The 23,584-nt window shown below is 33.4% G+C and overlaps 1 protein-coding gene across 1 annotated transcript in view; it reads right to left on the bottom strand.

Annotated features, from left to right (window-relative positions):
• Nucleotides 1–7,204: 7,204 nt before the first annotated feature.
• The window catches only part of LOC126377137 (octopamine receptor beta-2R-like), a 182,640-nt gene continuing 166,260 nt past the window's right edge, over nucleotides 7,205–23,584 (bottom strand). Inside the window, exons 5-8 of the mRNA XM_050024815.1 lie at nucleotides 20,812–21,077; nucleotides 17,951–18,130; nucleotides 16,557–16,815; nucleotides 7,205–12,986 (exon numbers count right to left, since the gene is read on the bottom strand). Coding sequence (XP_049880772.1) covers nucleotides 12,249–12,986; nucleotides 16,557–16,815; nucleotides 17,951–18,120 — 1,167 coding nt within the window. The 5' untranslated portion in view covers nucleotides 18,121–18,130; nucleotides 20,812–21,077 and the 3' untranslated portion in view covers nucleotides 7,205–12,248. The remainder of the gene's footprint in view (nucleotides 12,987–16,556; nucleotides 16,816–17,950; nucleotides 18,131–20,811; nucleotides 21,078–23,584) is intronic.

Raw genomic sequence — 23,584 nt, 5'->3', positions numbered from 1 at the left:
ATTATTTAAATGATTCCGTACTAGACCGTTTACTATTTGGCGACAATGATTTTTATTACTCTAATAAGCTTGTTTATTTACTATTAACCTTATTTTTTTGAGCTTGTCTGTTTGGTCTCATTATTATTATTTTTACAGGATTAAAGAGAAGGTAAAATAGAGGTCATAAGGTTATTTATGGTACACACTATAAGTAATTCATTCTTAGAAAGTTTCATGGTACAAAACGAACGTACCTTGAACTAATTATCAGGCTTCCAGAATGAATTTAATTCACAAGTTATAACAATTTTATGTGGATTTTTTATTTCGACTATTATTTTTAAACATAGACTATCTGTATAAATAAAAATAATAAACAAAATAAAAAATGTCTTCGTTTTGTAATAACATTGTTTATCTTCAAAACCTCATTGCCAGTTGATTGACTTAATGGATTGGTGATAAAAATATCTTATTTTTCTGACATCTACTTAAATTACTGCCTACTTTCTGTAAATATATCTTTGGAGTCTTCAATAATAATCGGCGGATTTTCCGACTTTGTCTTCCATTTTCTTTCTTGATATATATTTTCCTCCTCAGTCGCGTATCACTCATTTTGATCCTACTTAATAAAATGTAATTTCTTTATTAATGGTAGCAGAGTGAGTAATTTATGTACTTACTTCCTTTTTTAATGTACCCTATTATCTCTACATACATCCCTAGACTAATACTTTTCGAGTTTTTACTTTGAATATTGATCTCCCTAGCATTAGGGATAATGCTAAAACGGGAGTTTTTCACAGGGTCCGCTTGCCTAACCTGAAGATTTGACAGTTCTGGTTTTTTACAGAAGCGACTATCTGTCTGACCTTCCAACCTGCGAAGGAAAAAAGCTCTATGCAGGTTAGGTCACATACTTCCCAAAATGCATTTCTAGAAAATGTAGGTTTCCTCACGATGTGTGATGATGTTTCGATTAATAATTATGATGTTGATTTTTTTATAAACTTAAACTGCCGCCCTCGATCTTCAATGGAATAGACTTAGCTTCAAGCAATCAGGCATTTCTTGAATCTATTTTCATACGAAAAATACACTTTCGGAGGTATGTGACTTAACCTGGATTGGGCTGGTTTACCCTTCGCGGGTTGGAAGGTCGGACAGGCAGTCGCTTCTGTAAATAACCAGACCTTTGAAGTCTTCAGGTTAGGTAACGACCCTGTCTTCTTCTTCTTATCGTCTGGGTTGTGACGTGGAATACCAGCCGCCAAAGGCCTCTAACATGGCTCATGTAACGGTTACTCACTTACATCAGTAAATAGTAACAGGGACCAACGGCTTAACGTGCCTTCCGAAGCACGGATCATCTTACTTTCGGACAATCAGGTGATCACCCTGTAATGTCCTAACCAAACTAGGGATAACAAAGTGATTTTTGTGATAGGTCCCCACCGGGATTCGAACCCGGGGCCTCCGGATCGTGAGTACAACGCTCAACCACTGGACAACAGAACGGACCTTGTGGAAAACGGGATAATGGTAGGTAGATGATGATGATGATAATTAATCGACATAAATTTATTTATACAAGAGTCTGATGACATTGGTCCGTATCATTGAATTATTGGACTAAATCCAAACCCATTACACTCCAGTGTATTAGTACATGTATAAATAGTTTGAGTGTTTTATCGTAAACAGAATGATAATAATGAAGTCGTCATGTTTATTTGTGAGAATCATTTTGATTATGTGTCATGCAAATTGTTCAGGTCGGAAAACACCATCTTGGCACACGACATAGTGAAATTTTGTAGTACGATGATTGAGCGGCTAAATCACTAGGTACATGCTGCAACCGTCGATAGTTTTTAAAGTTTGGAATAAGGCGGTAAGGCCCAGATGCCTTTCAAAATCCAAAACCTATTGTTTAACTTATGGGGTCTGAAAATTTGTTCATTACGTTGCAAGTAGAGGTGTGATCTTCTGTCAGTTTTAACGAAATGTCCGGAAAGATAAATTCGCCTTATAATGAAAACATCGTAAGCGTCTTTGTTAAAAAAAAACCACATTTTGATGATATTTTCTTTAACAAACCCTCAATTTCTTTCAATTACTTAATAGGCTACTTCAAAATCTAATCAAATGAGGTACTTTTTACGAAACGCCAAAACGAAAGTATTATTTATACTGATTTCTCAAAATTACATCTGAGTGTGATATTTCAAAAAAACCGTTCACGCGATTTTTTTATTAGGCTGCCCGTCCGGAGAAAGTCTTCTCCGAAAAATATTAAAACGGAGAAACTGACAAATATTAACCAATACAGAGAGTTGCGAACCTATCAAATCAATTAATCTATTCCGATCAATCAATCAATCATATTGGTCCAATAGGATTGCACAAACTAGTTTAAACGAATGGTACATTCCACGTTTAAATTAAGATAATGATCGTTGATCAGTTTTACTTGATTGACATTCTCGACTTCGCTAGAAACCGTAGACTTTACTTAATGTTTGAGGTAAACTTAAACAAACTCGAAATAAAGTGTTTCCTCGATGTGCACACCGCCAATACTAATACAGACACGTTACGTTCCTAAACTTTAGCACTAAATTCTTAGCAGGTTTAAAGCTAGTGTTGTACTTATCAGGAGTATGAAATGTAAGTACTTATTCGAAAGAGGAAATAAACTTCTGGGCCCTTACTTAGCTAAATTGCAAACGATTATGACAATCGACAATGACATTTTTCTTTAAAAAAAATAATATTAATTCTTGATTGTATTCCTAATTTTTATTTTCATTTCTCCTATGTAATTTAATATTAATTTTGTTTTATTTTTTGATTATGATTTTAATTTTAATTTTATTTTTGATTGTGATGTTAATTTTAATCTTGGTTTTTAATTTCAGTTTATAATTTTTATGTATTTGTAATTTTTATTTTTTAACATTATTTGTACTTATTTATTGTTTATTATTATTTATTTTTTCTATAGACGTTATTATGGTCTGAAATAAATTATTTGAATTTGAATTGATAACATGTACCTATGAGATTGATATAAAGTTACATGTCAATCCCGTACGTTTTTATCAATTGTCAATTTGGTTAAGGCCCTTATTTGGAGACCGCGTGACTTACATCGTAATACTGAACAACGGAATTCCACTTTGTGAGTTTGAATTCATCTTTGGATCATAGATAATTGATATCATGTAGTTTCCATAATTTGTGTTCGGTTAATGGCAATAGGGTCGCCCCCTTACATGGGACTAAAATATAGCTGGCGAGGCGTGGGTGTATAATGTATATATTATAAATAAACCACAGACGTAAATTAATGCTATGTTATGTAGATAAAAAAGTCAATATGGTGTCATTTTTCCAAGATGGACAGTGGGTTGATTACCTGTCAACGTATGGTATGTTAACTCATATCCATCTCAGGACATTGGTGCTAATTCCTGCAGACACCATCTAATTTTATATTAAGTTATACCTGTCATTTTCTAATCCCGCGAAATGGAAAGAGACGGATGATTGACAGCTGTTGATTTTAAAAACAATGAGTGAAAAATGAATAACGCGGTCAAATCAATTAGTTACCTTGCTGGTATGCGAACCGGTTGACGTGTTGTCAACTTAATTCTGACGGGTTATTGGCCAATGTAAAATTTTTTGAGGGTTGTTTTAGATTTGAGCCTCAAATTGACGTGTGTTCTATAAACATTACCGGTCCCTTTCCTTTTCGATGGATAAGAAAATGACAGGTATAACTTAAAATAAAATTACATGTTGTCGGCAGGAATTAGTACCATTAAGAGTGTTAAGGATAGCTGCAAGTTATTTGATAACTAGTAGCTCTGCCCAATCTATTTGCGATTGCGAGGGTGGATTAAAGTTTGCACGCCTGTAAGGTGTCAGTCCCGTCTCAGCCTAAAATATTTATCTACTTAATCATTGGACATCAACCACACACACGCGGCCCAGAGCTATTTCTATCGCCACTCCAATAATACGACTAACTTTTTTAGCCCGTAATCCGAGGTGACACAATTTCGGTTTGAAATTTATTTTGGACATATAACATTAGCTCACGATTATATCCCAATCGGGGTAGAGAGACACATCCATAGCAAGATGAACTGAACCGACACCTCACCGTTCTGTTAGACCAATGTGACTTTCAATGTTTTTTATTTTGGAAACTTCAACAACACTTTAATGCTAAGTTTTTTGTACTTAAATTTCGTGTTTAATTGTTTTCTCACTTTTTTGTAAGTAAATCAAAAAAAAATCTAGGTATTAACCTAAAAAGAACTTAAGAGTTAAAAATGTCACATCGAAGCAATTCATATTTTTTGACATTGAGCACTTTTATATGTGAAAATGTCCAATTGCAACATTGCTATCAAGGTTATACATTCATAACGAATGCTATCTACGTGGATAGACGTCGTCCAGCTATTGGTCGCTCTCGATATTTATTTATTTATTTACACAGACCAAAATATTATCATTACAGGCATATCTCCCAACACAATAATATTTAAATGTCAATTAACAAAACAATAAAATAAAACTAACTTATGTCAACTTAAGAATAAAATATATTTCGCGTCCCGCGCGGCGCGATTGTCGCTGCAGGTCTTTAGGTGGAATTATGAGGGTTGAAAATTATTTATTTTATATAATTATTTTAAAAGTCATATCATAATAAAATTATTTCAAAATATAATTTGTTTTTTTTGTAGCTTCGTCCATCTCGATGACGTAGGTATGCAAATGAACAACATTTGTCGATAGTGCCCGCATTAATACTTTTTTTTGACGTGACTTATTGTAGATTTGCCGCAGATGGCATTAACTACTTGGCCGGACAAATGGGGAGCGCTTAAAGGCTCTCACCCAGTACAACGTTTAAGACAACAGGCCAAGGGAAATCGTCGACCACGCCGGCGGGGTCGGTATCGGGGTCCTGAAGTGTAAGGTGTCGCGAGCTGATTGGCTGCCTCTATGGCTAGAGTGATCAGGTCGTCGGGATCGTATATTACGTCCATCCGCATTGATACTATATCGCATCAAATTACAATACATGTTTCTCATCCCTATTTCCATCTCTTATTATCAGGCCAAGTCGAGTCCTTAAACCACGATGCGATGGAGCCGACTAATTTTATTCCGCCCACACTTTACGACTGTGCTTGTAAATTTATCCCTGGAACTTCGACAGTTTTACAAAACAACTTTTCCATGCTTCCCTTTTGTTCTAAATGTAGCTCCCGTTGTAATTTAAAGTTTAAACGGATGTGGACTTTGTGATATAAATTTGGTCTAATTGTCATTAATGGCCGAGGAACGCCGAAATTAAAATGGTACAAAAAGTTTTCTGGACGTACATGCATGCGACTATATCCCCAATTGGTGTAGTCAGAGGTACATCCATAGCAATACACCAACCAAGTACACTTCACCGAGCTTTCTGTTAGACCAACGTGATAGGTGGCAACCCGTATCGCCATCTATAATGCTCGAGTCAACTGTGTTAGTGAAAACTGCACTTAAGATAAATTAATAACTCGTTGGTGCAAGTCCGGTACCGGGGTTCGAACTGGCGCTCCCCGATTGATAACCAATCCGGTGAACCACAAAATCACAGTGACTATTTAAGTGTTATTAGTGACGTGGAGATTCTGTGCCTTTTTTGACATCATTTGGTTCAGATTTACCATAATCAATAGTGGTTTATTGACTTCCGGCTGCAAGCATCGGAGACTGCCTACTGCCAGTCGATATGTGATTTCTGTTTACTACCTGTTTTATTATAACTAAGTAGGCACTGTTTCATTATAACTAGGTAGGGGTTGGGCGGAAGGCAAGAGGGAAACCACTGCCCTATTTTTCCCTAAAAAAGTAGCATGGAGAGTTCGGAGAATGCTACACCGACAAGAGCGTGGCTCTTAAATTAGTGATGATGATGAGGCACTTAGTAGTAAAGATTTATGTTGTATAAGTACTTTAAATATGATAATGACAAAGCGTGCTAATAAAGTGACCTATGCCGAAGAAGGCATCGAGACAAACCTGTTTAGGTATAGCGATGTTCACTGTATCTGTGAATGTATGTGAGATTTGTGAAGTGTTATAAATAAATTTAAAAAAAGTCGGCAGTTAAATAGATGGACGAATGGGAAGCGTCAGCTCTTTGAGAAAACCAGCTGCGGCCCTTGGTGGAAACCGATACCGATAAGTGCTGAAAGAGAGAGAACGTCGACCACACCAGCGGAGACGGCAGGCATGGGGGGCCTGAAGTATGTTGCAGAAGCAATAGGCTATTAGTTTCCAAGTAGTCAAATCGGTTACCTTTTCCTAAACGTCAAACATAAAATTACTGCGGAAATTGTATGAAAAAGCACACTATGACGTCATAGAAAAACGTGATAAAATACCAGACTTATTATTACGTTTCTCTTGATTAAAATTCGTAAATGAGTTAAATGGAAAAGAGAAAATGTTTTTCGTTTGTTTTAGATGTGTCTTTATTTAGTAATCAGAATTTCATAATTTATTTTGAACCTAGTACACGACCCAATTATGAAACCGGGTCTAGGGTCACCCGATTTTCTGCGCGAACATACTTACATACCTGTGTACTCGGACATTCCAAACATCCCTTTGAATGATGCAACCGTTACCGCCAGTGTGTACATTGACGTAGAGGTGACTTACCTGCCTCGTAGCATCGAAATGTATACTATCGTTCCTTTGCTTAATAAACTTGCAATAGAATAATACGCCGAACTAATTTAAATGTAATTTTTATGAGCTCTGTATTTTTCCACACAGGACAGGAGTCCTAGTTCGGCTTTGAAATAGACTACTCTGGGCGCCATTCCACTCGCGTCAGACAGAATACTGCCAGGCTGAAGGCAAGAGGGAAATCACTGCCCTATTTTTCCCTAAAAAGTAGCATGGAGAATGCTACATCGACAAGAGCGTGGCTCTTAAATTAGTGATGTAATGTATATCTCCAATAAATAAGGGGTAAAAAATTTGTCCACGCGCAGTTGTATCAAGACGTAAATTTTACGAGATATTTAATTCCAGATAAGTTAGGTATTTACAAAAGTAAGTACAAAATGAAACAAAATTTATATACGAAACAATTTTCGTTTATTTTGTAAAAAGCATTTTGATTACACGCACATATTAGGTAAATACCTAAAGGTTAAAATCTCACCATGCATCTTTTACAAATAATTAATCAACACTTTTAATTAACAATTCAATTATAACCATTATAATTATCACTGCAATAAAATGAATATTTACAACTAAATGTACATTAATTTAATATTCGCGATTTATTTCAATTAATAAAATTAAAATATGATAATAAACTCTGAAAAAATAATAACAAAGTTGTAACATTTGTGATGAGGGTAATTTCTTTATTTAATAATTATTATTTAATAATAATGTTTTCTTTAGGAGTACTGGGTAACTTATCACAGTCCATTAATGGATGCAACGTAAATGTTTAAAAATACCTTAAAATATTTTCACAATGGTAACAGAAAATATCACTGATACAACGGATCTCTTCATTGTTTTACTATTTGGAGCATTTTACAATAGGAACTTCTAACCCACAAATAATTAAAGATATATTGCATGTAATGATGTAATCCCTAGTAGACAAGTATTATATTATTGGCGAATTAGACAACAGGGTAGTTCATTGAGCTAAAAAATACTACATGCAATTTGACTTACATTATTTATGAGCTTTCTATTGCAAAATGCTTGTCCTCTACATTAAATTACCAAATGCTTTCATTTGATCAATCATTTGAATAATCTAGAGACACATCGTAGTTTTTAATTAATATCTAATTACAACCCGTTATATGCAAAGCAATTTTAAATGTAAGTTTTATCAAATAATTTTATTAATTATTTAAATATGAACTGACTGATATATTGTGAATAACTTAATTGATATGAAACTCTTTAGTTAAATAATTTTATAAAGTATTTATATTTTTGTATCGCAACCGAAATAAAGCAAGCAAGTATAAGTTTTATATTTAGAAAAGATGCAAAAGGCAGTCGAAAATACTACATTATAATGCTATACACTGATCTACATTTAATATTATAACGATAATGATTTAAATAATAAATATTGCTGTGTAATTTGTTATTTTTATCTAATTTATAATATAACGCAGCTATGATAAAAATTAAAATTCTATTCAAAATGGTAACTAACTATTATTAAGTTTGACATTTAGTAATTTTATTTACAATTTTACGTTTCACATTCATTCGTGTTTTTTTGTTATCCTTTCTTAAAGGGTAGATACAGTTATACATGCTTTGGTATTCTTTGAAGCTAAGTTTATAATATATATTTATACATATTTTTATTTAATATATAGTTTATTAACTAGATTTTCTAAAGTCTAATCGGGTGCTGTATTTAACCTTTAAGTATTTATAACAAAAATACACATATTGTTCTACAAATTGTGTACAGTTACTACGTATATAAATACACCAAGCTATAGTACTATTTACTAACCAAAATGTCTCAAAAAATGTACTGAGACACATTAAAAAGTTTCATAATTATACATATATTATATTTTTAAGAAAGTACGTCTTTTGAGACAATTTGTCAAAGGAGTATTAAGAAAAAAGCAAATGGACGGATCTCAACTAAAACAAATTATATTTATAACAGCTTAGGATTCGTTTAGTAATAAATATAGAATTCTTTCAATACAATATTAAATAGTATCCGAACAAAACATTTTCTCAGTGGTAAAAATAAATATCGTACATTTGATTTAAAATTTAAATATTATTAAGTATTCAAAAATAAAAACGCGAAGGTGGTTTTTATAGTTTTGGAAAAATATTATTTTGATTAATTTATTGGTAAAGTCAGATATGATTGATTTTGTTAGCAAGTTGTAATATCTAAAGAAGTCACAACCATTTATTATTACTTTTTTTACACTTACAGCCGCATGTACCCAAGGAATTAGCGAAAATGGCAAAAATTAAATATGCTTAAATCATATTTTATTTTGATTTACGTATTATTTTGTACGAATAATAATTTGCTCTTAAAGACTAGAACAGTTACTTCTTTAAATAACCAAGTGGAAATGTGACATTTAATTTTCACCATTTTGTCACATAAATACACATTATAATATTGGGCACATACTCTAAACAGACACTAAAATTGGCTATGATCTTCGAAAATTCGTTAATAAATATCTAATTCTATATTTTACCTAAATTCTACCTAAATTATTACAATATAGGTTGAGCCTTAATACTTATTAAAAAGGAAGACACATTGAATTTAGAGTAGCGAACATTTGAAAGGTTTAAAATAATATTTTTTTCGCTACATTAGTCCAAATTGTATTTAGAAGTTCCTGAAAGATTTAATGAATGACACGAATGATTTTTATAGATATATACTAGTTCTTTAAATTATATTTTAAAAGGGATTTGTCTTTGCTTATACTAGGTACTAGGACTTAGTGCGAGTAGTTTTTAGTCATGTTACCGAATGAAGATTTTTTTATGTGTAGGTATTAAGGCAGACAGAGATTTTAATTCTCAAGATCTCAAAACTGACTAAAATCTACTTCAAGTATTCGGTAGACCCATATAAATGATGGTCCGGAAATGACGTCACTAAAATGATGTGACAGAAATGGCGTCGCGGAAATGACGACAGAAGGATACACTATAAAGTTAAGAACGTCTTCAGTTAGTTGGAGAATTAGTACTTTAGTATAGTTAGTTTCACGTTACTATAAATAATTAAAACACTGACACACCGAATCTAACAGGGTTTGTTAACCGTAGCACATCGATAATTATTTTAAAAATAGTTTTTTTTTCTCTATTGAAGCGTTATTTGTCCCCATATCTTTATCGTATCCTCCTATAGTTTAAACGAAATCTCTTTAAATTCTATTCTGAATAACTTACTATCTAAATAATCTACAATCTCATCGACTATTGAGTTTTACTATTTACATTATATATTTGCTACTTATTCTAAAACTTTGGGTTAGAGTTTTAAACAGTAACAGTTTACAATCATAAATATGTACTCAAAAGTATTTTAGGGCCAAACGATTCTTTATATCAGTGGAATAAAGATATAGTTTTTGAAGTACGCTTATAAAACTGATAAAAACTATTAATATTACTTTTTTTTTTTCTAAATATCTCCAGTTTGTTGAAACATCATGTTAAATTAATAGAAAATGATAAACATCTTGACAAATACCATCAAAGCGTCTGGGTAATTTTGAAAATACAATATTGTGTACGGTTTCATTACAAAATCTAAAAATGACATTTGTATTTTGAATTTCAATACAAAATATAAACTTAAGTTCAATATTTGATTTCGTTTCTTATTTGACTTATTTTTTACATGTTTATATTTATTTAAAACTATATTTACACTGAACTTAAATATAGAATTGTTTCTATAATATAATATTAGACCTATGCTTAATAAAACTAGTAGTTTTTAATATATTTACATACTTTGGCCTCTTTACTGGCATACTATTAAATAACTTAGGCCCTATTATAATTACATAAGTTTGGATACGTCAAAAATGTATTATGAAATAGATTTATATCTATTATTTGTTTATTTCTTATGAAATCATGTTTACTATAATATTCAAATGAAGAGAAAGAAATGTAGTTTACCAAACTTACTATATTAAATGTAACAAAAAATATGAGAAAGCTATCGTAGTAGGTACATAATTCTCTCATAGAAAAGAATCAGTATAGTCTTACGCAGAAAGGCCACAATCAATAATAACCATCAAAATCGTTTATTTTACTATTTACATTTTGTTTCAATAAGTATATTCTGTGAGGGGGAATTCCGAGTTGGACAAAGATTTTACCTAAATAAACTTTTTTATTATTATTATTATTAACGGATAGGTAAGTTTGTTTGATGTGTAACTTTAATAATGTGTTCGTGTTTGATCCGCCGAAACTTAATAGTATTTGATATTCAGTATAATTATGTCTTTCATAGTACGGAAGATAGGCAATTATTTTCCACGACAGGCCCTAGTAAGTACCTTCCCTTTTATTATTAGTACAGTGAATGTAACTAGTAACACAATGCCAATTTTTTAAAGAAGATACAAAATAATGTTTTCCAAGAATAATGATGATATTATATTTGTTGAAACCTTCTGTATCCTATATATTTTTATAATTTTCTATAATGTTAAGTAGCTATTAGTTTTCCGAAAAACAAAAAAGTAAATAAACGAAGCTCATACGCATAATATTCTTTTCTCTACTGGGCTTCGAAAGGAAAACGCTATGAATCATCTTGTTACATTATTTTTTTGCTTTAAAAGTAAAAGTATTTTTGGTACATCTTGCGATAAAAAGTAATAAATAGTATGGTGTTTGGTGTATGTGTATACAAATATACATTTCATAATAAAAGTAATTTCACGCAACAAATTCAACACATACTAAGTCGTAAACATATTCGCCCCAACAAATATAATATATACGCATGAACAGGAAACCTTATATATTCAAAGTTCGTTTCCTCATATTTCATTTTTGACGCACCATAAGATACCTTCTACACGAAAAGGGACTTAAGTAATGGGATGCCCTTAAAAAAGGCTCATTGAATTTTAAATACATTCTGCCAAAATACTTACTAATGTCGGGAGCATTGAAAAATTAAACTCATCGGCAGCGCAATCTGAGGTAAATTATTGTGAATAAATAATGTCAATTTTATATAGCGATTTTTTATGATAATGCGATATTTATTCTAAATATTGCACCTTCTTACATTGCAGTACAATTATCAAATGAGCCTTTATTCACTAATGAAATGTAAAGACCATATGACGAAAATATTTTTACATAACTCACTGATTTCTTATCCACAGAATGACTTCTATTATTATCTATAACGCGAGATAAACGTTTACATACTTCGAGATTCGTTATCACTTATCAATTGTATTTTAATATTGCACACAATCCGCCAATAGTACTTTTTACACACATTTACATCGAATACCATTTACTTCATGCAAATTTCTCAGTCACTTAAGGTATAAGTACATTAGTTGGCCTAAAATACTTCGTTGACACTTATCTAGGCCTCAAACGGCAGTCACCACACTAGGATTTGGCGATATTCAAAGGGACGCCAAATCCGATGCTCTTCTCGAAGGGATTGGCACTCTGAGCTGAGCGGACCCTCTCCGATCTAACCGATCTAAAGCGTCCAGATCTGAAGCACTTCGCTTACAAAAGCTACAAAACGCGCAAGCTAACGTATTCTTAAACGCGTTACGAAAGTCTCTGTTGAAGTACGCGTAAATGATAGGATTCAACGCGGAATTGAAGTAACCAGTCCAAAACATGATCACAGTTATTACGTCTGGGTACCAACAAGAGTCACACAAGGACGTGGAGACGTAGAAGAGGAAGAATGGAAGCCAGCACAGGATGAAGGCACCCATGATTATGCCAAGAGTTCTCGCAGCTTTGTGCTCTCTCTTCATTTTCAATATGTTTTTGTCTTTGGTTGGTGTGTTGGCGTTTATATGTAACGCTCCATTTTTATCGCTCACTTCCCTCGAATGCCGATGCATGAGCATAGCATTACCAGCTCTTGCATGTAGAGCTTTTTCTTGCCTATTAGCTTCTTTAAATATTGCTAAGTATGTGAATATCATGATGGTACATGGAATCCAGAATGATATGGAACTTGAAATGACTGCGTAAGGCTTGTTGACTATGAAATCACATATATCTGGGTTTTTGTCTCTCTGAATAAGATGATCGTTTGTGGTGTACCAGCCCATGAATATTGGGGCGTAGGATATGGTGATGGGACTCAACCATGTCGCTGCTAACATCACGAACGCCATCTGTGAATAAAATTAAACAGTTTTAATCAGACTGTTCAATCACGTTTTTTAGACAGTTTTCGTTGTATGAACTCAAAAAATATGTTCCAAGTTGAGATAATCCAATTATAGCAATTGTTTTTTATTGGATACTTTTAAGCATAATAATATAACAATAATAATAACACAAACATAATTTGGATATTCTTTTATTTGCCAATTTATTTATATTTACCCAATTTATAGGTTTTTATAGGATTTTTTTAGGCGTACATGATTGACAGTAATAATGTGGTAGGTACTCAAATCAAAGAAATATCCCGATGGAATAAAGCTTCAAAGGCATGAAATATTTTATAACGAAAAAGACATCTTACTTATGTAGCTTACTGAATATTTCAGCGTTTGTTTGAATAATAGGTAAACATTTTTATCTTCTTATTCTGCTAAAAGAATTCTTAATAATGATATTCATACTGAATCTACGAATAAATATACTGAATATATCACCAAGCTCGAGTTTTCATCAAAGTAGTCTAAAGGAGATCATCGGATTTCGGCCCAGAAGTCAAAGTGCCGGCCAAAAAATAATTTTGCTATATTCCGTTAGATCTTATCCGTCTGAGTATTTATTACTATGGCACCAAAGCTGTAGGGTCAATATCTTCGGTTTTATTCGAATTAAAAGAACTGTATTTTTCATACATTTTTGGTGAAAATGTAAAGTGCCGGCCAATTAACAAAAATGGTATATATCCTTAGAACTTATCCGTCTGAGCATTTATTACTATGGCACCAAAGCTGTAGCGTCAATATTTTCGGTTTTATTCGAATTAAAAAAAAAACTTGTATTTTTCATACATTTTGGTGAAAATGTGAAGTGCCGGCCAAGAAACAATATTGGTATATCCCGTTAAAACTTATCCATTTGACCATTTATTATTATGGCACCAAACGTCTATGACCATTATTTTGGCTTTTATTGGACTTTACGTTTTAGTTTCTATGTGAAAAGTGCCGGTCAGCAAAAACACATGTCAAAACTATCGAGAAGATACCTGTAAACATTGTTCACTATGACAATAAACGTGTATGACCATTAGTTTGGCTGTTGTTGGATTTTTAAAACCTCGATTTATGATTTATTTTGCTATAAAATAAAATATGACAGGCGCGTTATTTAAAGGATCGTCAGAATGTTTATTACTATGACATTAAACGTCTATGACCACTATTTTGAACTCAATTAGATTTCTCCAAAATCTGAAGTTTTCATAGATACCTACACTTTGGCGAAAAAAGTTTTATCTGACGATAATGCAGGTAAAAGCGTAATATCGTGGTCGTCATTGTACACATTTTTATAAATCAAAAATAGGTTTTCGTTTGACCACTATCTCACCTGATGGTGATACACGCTTTAGAAGCTTATTTTTTTTTAAGAAATGTGAGGTACTGTCCTATATCGACCAGGACATTGTGATCGGCATACATGCAAAGTATAACTGCTCGACTCCTGTCTTCCCTAACAGCTTCTTCAGACGTCATGCCAAAATACGAGTTTCGTCACTAGATGGCAAGCTTATCTTTGGAGGGTGGTAACCATTTATGGTCAAGGTGAATCAATACCATAATTCAACCTAAACTTAGGCCGTAACGTTGAGTTGAATGCAAAAACTACAGCCAACGTCGTATCTAAAATCAGATAGTATTAATATAGAAGTTCACCTAACAACACACAAAACAATAACACAAAGTATTTAGCTGACTAATAACTAGTCATTGGGAAAGCTCTGCTTGTTGTCATTGTTAAAATGTATATAAAAAAATATTTTTTAAAAAGTCCAATAAACGCCAAAGTCTACATTTGGTAATATAGTAAAAAAATACATTTCAAGTAATTTACCAAAAGATTTGACTTATTTTGTTTCGCTGGCTGACATTTTCCCATTTGAACCAAAACGGAAAGAGAGACGAATAAAACTCATAATAATGGTCAAAAATGTTTCGCGCCAGATTATTAAATGTTCTAAAGGTCCTTTGTAATCCGCCGTACCGCATTTTTTGCCCAAAGCACTTTATTTTTAAACAAAATAAATAAGAAATCAAGATTTTTAAAATAAACTAAAAGCCAAACTAATGATTGTACACGTTTGGTGCTATAGAAAAAAAATGTTAATAGGTATCTACTCGATACTCTCTGTACATGGTATTTTTGCTGGTCGGCACTTTTCACATTTGAACTAAAACGTAAATTCCAATAAAAGTCAAAATAATGGTCATAGATGTTTGGTGTCATATTAAAAAATATTGAGAAGCAACTATTAGACAGATTCGACGTATTTTTTTCCATTGCCGGCATTTTAACATATTAACCAAAACGGAAAGTCCAATAAAAGTCAAAATAATGGTCATAGAAGTTTGGCGCCATACTAATAAATGTTCTAACGGTCCTTTGTAATACGCCTGTATCCCTTTTTTTCCCAACGGACATAATATTTTTTTTTTACAAAATGTATGAAAATCGTGATTTTTAAAATCCAATTAAAGCCAAACTAATGGTTATACACGTTTGGTGTCATAGTAAAAAATGTTCAGAGCAATCTACTCGAAAGGTTCGACACATTTTTTTTCTCTGGCCGGCACTTTCAAATTTGGGCCGGCCAAAGTATGGAGAGCCGATGATCTCCTTTGGTGACATTTTGATAAAATGGTCCAGATAAAAAACCGGACTTGTAAAATCTTCAGGTTAGGTAAGCGGACTCTGTGAAAAACGGGATAATGCTAGAGAGATCTGTGTGGTCTAGATAAAGCATAGTATTATTTATTTGGACAAACTTATTCCAACTGCCATGAAGGAAAATGTAACAAAAATAAGAAATCAATTAAGTTCCGTTAAAATGTTGCACATTCGTATTATAACAGTATGGTGTTCTGATAAATCCTTCTCAAATCCCTGAACATCAAATTTATGAAATGGTTCCTTACAATGAAACGCTTTCAAAAGAAAATATTTATGTTCCAAATAAACTTTCCTATTTAAGTATTTCGGTAAACATATTTCGGGGATTACGCGTTCTTTTTCGGTTTTGCATTTTCGTTGGTGAGATCAAGTTTGTTTGCCCCAGAGGATATTACGGAATATTTTCCATATTTTAGAGCTACTACGAAATCGTGAATTTTTGAGCAGAGGAACACGAATGTTATTTCGACGAGTATAACGTTTTCATACATGTGCAAATGTCATTAAAATTTGTAGAACCATGTACGTTAATCTAGTATGCGTGCGTGTTTTCCCTTTTTGCGGGATATCAAAGTAGGTGAGGGTACACGTTTTCTGTTTGATGATCTAGGTAAGTATCTACGTATAGTAGTACCTATACTGTTTTGTTTAGCCTTGTTACGGCGATAACCTTATTGGTTCTCTTGATTAATTCAATTCATCTAAAAAAGCAATATTGCAATTTGCGCATATAAAAGTAAGTGCGCAATGCAAAAGCATGTCAAGTAGCAACACTACTTTTTTAGATGAATTGCTTTGATGTGGCCTTTTTAACCCCCCAGATCTAAGAAAATATTCCTCTAACTCACCTTCTTAGTCATCTTGATGGGATATTTTAACGGCTTCACAATTGCGTAGTACCGATCCACCGATATGCAACAAAGATGGAGTATGGACGTCGACGTAAAGTAGACATCTGAAGAGTTCCACAGATCGCAGACTATGGGCCCGAAGATCCATTTGTTGTAGAACTGGACGCTAAAGTTGAATGTCATCACCAGCACAGCCACCAGAATGTCGGCAAACGCGAGCGATACTACGAAATAGTTGGTTATGACGCGGAGTTTCCTGTTGAGAAAAAAAGAAAAGTTGATATACCAGCATTTTTTAAAGAAAGAACAAGTCGCTTATAAGGCCGAGTTAGATTTTAGATTCAAGTCAACATTTTATAATAATGAAAAAACCTCTTATTTGATTTCTTGTTTCACTTATAATGTCAAGTACGTTGAAGAAATCAAAGAAATCATAATATCGATTCCGATATAGTGGACGAAAGGTCACGTATACCGATAAATTTGCCTTTACGATGTATCTATCTATCCCAACTGAAATCAAGAGGGGTTCAATGAATGTTGGCAACATCATGTGGTATCTGTTTTGATGTTTTAGACAATTTTGATGTTGTTTATAAATACACATCCTGTGTTTTCTCTATCGTCTTTATTAGTACCATTACTGCACACATTATTACCACAAATAACTGTTAAACAGACGGTTATGACCTAACTCAAGATCTAGTCGTCTGTTCGTAGTATGCTAATGTATCGATACGTATTACGTTACGTTACGATTACGTTAGCAGCTTAATACTGCATTTTGTAACTATTTTTATTGCTAGTTATTTTGTTCTAAGTATGTTTTTCAGTGATTATTTCTTAGCTAAATAATACGAGAAGTGAACACTCTGACTAAAAGTACCTTAAGGTGCTAGATGCTTTGCCGTAATAATGGTGATAACGTCTAAAAGGCACTGCGGCGAAGACATTTATAACAATAGTGTTAACCGATTAACATATAAAGATAATATTTTGACTGTTGGCAAAGCTTGCCAATTGCATAGTATCCCTTAAAATTAGATAGATATATAATATGCTTTATTGACCACAATGGACACAAGATACAGAAATAAGAATAACAGATACAAAAAGCACAACAAGCGGCCTTATTGCTCATGATAAAAGAAATCGCAATATATTTTATACAAGAATAACACAAAAGGTATTATAATCTAACGTAATTTCGCAATCTCACAAATCTCGTGGTCATATTCATATAAACAACAACATTCAGGGTTATTCGGCCCCGATCATTGGTCATGTCAGAGGCCTTTGACGGCTCTATAGTAACCCTGACAGCAGGGTTGAAGAGGTAATCCATCTCATAAACCCACACGATAAAAAAAGAAGAAGACTGGATAAATCACCTGTGTCGCATGACAGAGACGATGACGAGCATGTTGCCCAGCACCGCCATGATGACAATGAGCAGCAGCACGGAGATCCTGATCTTGAACATGATGTCGTGCGTCCACCCATCCTCCACGTTGGTGCTGTTGCCCGTCTCGTTACCCGTGCTTATGTTTACTTGATCCATAAGGGGCGGTCTAGAAACAAACAACACAATAGGGTATTCGACTGGATCAAAGATAAATTATAAAATGCGAATCTAGAAATAGATGCCAGTCTAAGATTATTAAAAATCAATCTTATTTAACTTTTCGACTTATTTTTTAATTTAATCTATGAGTACGACGTTTGACCGCTTTTATTTATGACGTCTCAGGACAGTATTTTCATACACACTATGCAAAGAAAACTTTCGTTTTGACATTTCGCAAAAAGTATCTAACTAAAAGTAAGTCTTAAGGTAGGTAGCAGGTAAGTATTTGACTAGGTTGTCAAATAACCTATTATGTTTATCTCTTTAGAAGTAGTATCTATTACCTCTCACTGTGGCCCTGTGGTACTTCTTAAACGGCGGCTTGCTTCTCAATCGCTGAGCACTGATTCGAATTATGCACCAATGAGTTATTAAGGTACCGGACTTTGCACCAATGAGTTATCAATTTAATATCTTAATTAAAGTTTTTTCTAACACAGTTGGATCGAACATTGGAGACAACGATATCACAACCTATAACGTTGGTCTAACAGTCGTAGGAGAACGGTTGCAAATTCAGAACCCTCGGTGAGTTGTGGATAGTTCATCTTGCGGGATATAGTTGTGAGTTTATGTAATAAATATTACTTCTCTACTGAAGAATACTTTTTCTCTTTTTTGCGCTTATAGTTGAGTATATATTTGTTTTGGGGAACATAGCCTGTAAAATACCTCATTGTGTTTGTGACATGCAATAAAAGAATATGAATATGACTGAGATCACCTGTCACCATATGGTGCATCATATTCCATCTTCGGACTACGCACGAAAAGTGACTGCTGATTAACTTCTTTTTTGAGTCACGGGCTTGACATTGTATTAAATATTATTGACGACTGAATAATAACTATAGAGTTGGGGCTTATTACACAAGATGATGATAATAATTAGCTGACTGACGTACTCACGACAGACGTTGGTTGAAAAAGTTGCGCGTAATTTCCGTTAGACAAGTCTGTGATGAATATTGCGCATGTACCTCTCCGCTTAATTTATATCACGACCCTTAGGTAGCCCAAATATATTGCTGTATACAGTAAAAAGGTCACTCATTCACCCATCTGGTGGTTACAACTTCGTTACTTTATTAAGCAGTGTTTATTCACTTTATTAGCTTAGTGGTAAAGGAAGACTTTGTTAGTAAACCTGTGTACCTCACAGATGATCAGTCCGATGATGAAATGATGTGATTTCATCATAGTACTGTCCAAGCCGTGTTCGGCAACGGCGACTGCATTACGTAGTTGAGCTTCGATGGTGAACTCTAACATGACTAATATACCCCATTTATGCCGTAAATATTCGCGAACAATGCGCACTCGTTAGAGAATCATTTACATAATTATAAAATATGATCATATGATGATATTAGAGTAGATACAGTTCTTTAGTCAAATTTTACAACATGCCTGGAATCTTAAGCAGATGAACGCATTATTAAGTTTTTCTTTACTTCTAGTCCAACAGATAATTCAAATTATACTAGAAATAATTAATATCAGAATAAAAAATCAAATGTTCATTTCAGTGACAAAAGTATTTTAGCAGACGTCTGGAGTCACCAAAATATCTATAAATTCTTTCGGTCCCCTCAGAAAGAAATATTATACATACCTGCATAAACTCACGCCTATTTCCCACCGAGGTAAGCAAGAAGAATTAAATTTTCTTCGATCCTGACACACTTCTCTTGCTTCCTCCACATACATGAATCGTTTCATACACGCACGCTGGCTCAGAGTAGAGAGTAGGAAGCTTATGTACCTACTATATACGTGCATAGACCCCCTCAATAAACCAGAGGAGGTATCGAGCATACTCCACCGCGCTGCTTCAGTGTTGAAACATCAACCGTAATTTTAAAACATTTACCTACTAGAAGACTGTTTATCACGTGGGACTCAGATTTATGTGTTTACAATTGCTCGTAATAGGCTATTGACTTGGAAATCTAATGGGCAATAGAATTTTATGAAGCGAATAAGTTCCTACACTGGCGGTCTTTGTTATAGTTTAAACATGAGACTTCGCGTTAGTTTCATCTTTATGTTTTCCAGATGGTATTTATTCCCAAAAGCTACTGCTGCTGCTATGCTGCCACTGTTATGGCATAGAATATCGAATAATACTTGGCAACTCTCTACTCCCCACCAGCGGTTGAGCTAGGTTTACCTCACTCCCCTCGGTCTTACTTTAGTCTTCAATCGTATGGGCGTCAGACGTGAACACACAGATGCACGTGTACGATAACGTGTGTGGTGTCTGTGTAAAACAAGGTGTTTTGTACGAAGTGTCCGTGATGTGGTTATGGTTTAATTATATTGGGCATTATAATGACACAGATAATGGCAAAAAATACTTTGGTATTAATAGTGAACAAATTAGACGCATCATCACATGCGAATACTGCAGACACTCCATACAAAATCTCATTATTACTATGTGTCACCTAACAAGTAATTGCGAGCAAGGCACATTCCACGCGAGCACTTAAAACGAAGTCAAATTCAGAGGGAGAAGATTGGCGCTAGATAAGAATTGATGCGGGACAGAGAGTTACCGGTCTAAACGTAGTGTAATTGTTTATTTTATGTCCAAAAACCGCTCGGTCTTAGTTTTCTTACCTTTATCTAGCTTGTTTTATTTTCGTTTCATAAACCTTCTCGTAACCACACACAATGCGTCTAAACACTTTGTGAGTAGCTTTTACACCGTACATCATTACTGGCTTATCTTTTACGAAAATCGTCTCATTGCCAATATTATATTTGAGTGCACGATTCGTTTTATCTTTTTCTTCTTCACTGTTTCCGTTCGAAGGTTCTCAGGCTTGCGTTCACCAGGCATCTTCAGATGTTCATTGCTTTCCGCGTAATCATGATGATTTCGTCTGAAACAAAGAAATATGTTTCGTTTAGTTAATATTCCAAGAAATCACTCATTATTCTATCTTTGTTGGAATAACACTAAAGCACATCATCCCCGGAAGACTTAAAACAGACTAAGTGAATTTCTCCTTTCTAACCGAACTATCCGGGATGTAAAGTATTAGTGATAACATACTTATTTCTATTAATAATAGAATAGATTTTTTTTATTATAAAAGGAGGTGTCCTTTTATAATAAAAAAAATCTATTCTAAATTTTAAGTGATGTTATTGTCATGTTTTTGTGTGTGGTGACACACAAAAACATGACAATAACATCACTTAAAATTTTCACAGAACAATTACAAAAAAGCATAGAGGATGTTTGTTGCAATGACCATTAGGAGGTGGTGGACGTCTTAAGATGAGAGTATTTCACCTGGTTGCTCACCCTTGTGAGATAGGGTCCTTATGTCATTAATATACTTACTGACTCCTTCAATGAACTTTATAATGTTATTATATATGATAATAATAATGTAATTATTAAATACGAAAAATCATCATTATTACAAAGCAGATACAATTAGACATTCCAGATTATATTTCTAAACCAACATAATCTAAATGATTAAGTTATAATTCAGACAAAACCATGTTAAATATTTTCTCTGATATTCCATTACGATCCCGTAATTATTATTCCATAACAATGACTAAAACGCAAAATTTCTCATTAATAACGTTGGTAAGAATTTTAATCATCTCATTTGTTGTGAAATATTTATTACATTGTGGTATTCGAAAACACCTAGCTATAGAAAAGGAATAAAAGTTTATGTATAAAGGTGTTTTATTTTGTTAAACATGAAATTTTCAAAGCAATGGATGAGACTTTCACAGGACTGGAAAGGATGGCGTGAAAGAGAGGAGGTCTAATACCCAGCAGTGGGTGGATACAGGCTGAGTAGATAGATAGATATAAATTTTCAAATGTCATTTAAGTAAGAATGAATAAACATTTTATAAGTTGTTATAATCACATATCAACTCACAAAACTCAAGAGACGAGGAAGATCATCATTATGATTCAGTCTAGTTATTTATAGTTATAAATAATTAATGCGTGTACTTTTACGTTATAATAAAAGGTAGATTAACTAATCTACACGCACTAATCGTAATCGTACTTTGTACAAAAGGTTTATATTATTTAGAGTTGGATAAAAGCGTCTATTTTTAGAATCGTAAAATCCCTTTTAGAACTTAGTTTCAACTGTTAGGTCCCATTCAAACAGATCGCCTGCTCTAAGTCTGTAACATCCCTTATAATATGAAATGTAAATCGAACTATGATATTTCGATCCATTAGGAATAACGTGGGCCGTAAAATGTCCCCTAGGAGAACTAACATTATGAAGCGCATTTGTAACTTGGTTTAATTTTATCAGCAAAATACCTTAAATGAATTTGTATAACTTAAAAGTTCTTGACCCTATTTCAGTAAAGTTTAATTTAAAACGTAATTTGTCAAACAAAATTTAATTACTTACAGTTTTTGAATAAGCCTTTGAGAAGGTAAAGGTGAGAGAAATAGGAATTTGATAACTGACAGCTTGACTCAGTTTTGGCTTTGTACATAAGAGCCAATGGTATAGAATTCAAATAATTTTGATTTTATAATTAAAATCGATTTCTTTTTTTTTTTGACACAATGCCACAGTCGGTTTTTTTTATAAACCAGCCTTAACACGCGCCTACACTGTCAATCAAACTAATAGATCGTCAAAACATTTCAATTGTGAATACATCGCGGTACTGATAAAATAAACCCATCGTCATATATAGCACACGGAAACATCCTTTCTGTAATTTTCACCACCTCTACCTATTTCCGTGCTCCCAAATTATATTTCGGTTCCTGTTACAATATTCGTAACGTGTCTCAATTATGTAACGAAATATAACGTAACATAACAAGTTCTTGTTATGTACCTTTACAACATATTGGTGTTGTAGCTTTTAGATGAATATTGAGAAAGATACCTAAATATTCAAATCATGTAGATACAAATAGTTGGGAAGATAAAATAGAATTTGTGACAGCCGTGTTCGAATCCCGACTCAGGCAACCACTGAATTAGACTTTATGAGTTTGAATTCATGTTTGGATCTTAGATAATTGATATCACGTAGTTTTCATAATATCCCCCCCCCCCCATTACGCGGAACTTAAACACAGCTGACGAGGAGAGGATGTATGTGTTATACACCTTTGTCTATGCCTTCAGGTACACAAGCGTAATGCTATATTATGTTGTTTGTAACAAAAATATGGAATTGAAAAAGAAAGAAAGAAAGACAAAAAGAAAGAAAGAAAGATTTATAACTAGCAGACACCACAGACACAGACAAACAGGTACATTACAAAAAAAAAAGAAAAAAAAAGCGATTTGTAAGATACCGCATTGGTAATTTCTCAGGCGTATCTCGTCGTCTATAAATTAATAGGTACCTACGTTACTAACGT

The sequence above is a fragment of the Pectinophora gossypiella genome, chromosome 22 (assembly GCF_024362695.1).
Source record: "Pectinophora gossypiella chromosome 22, ilPecGoss1.1, whole genome shotgun sequence".
In the NCBI taxonomy this organism is placed as follows: domain Eukaryota; kingdom Metazoa; phylum Arthropoda; class Insecta; order Lepidoptera; family Gelechiidae; genus Pectinophora; species Pectinophora gossypiella.
This window is presented reverse-complemented; position numbering and strand designations above follow the sequence as displayed.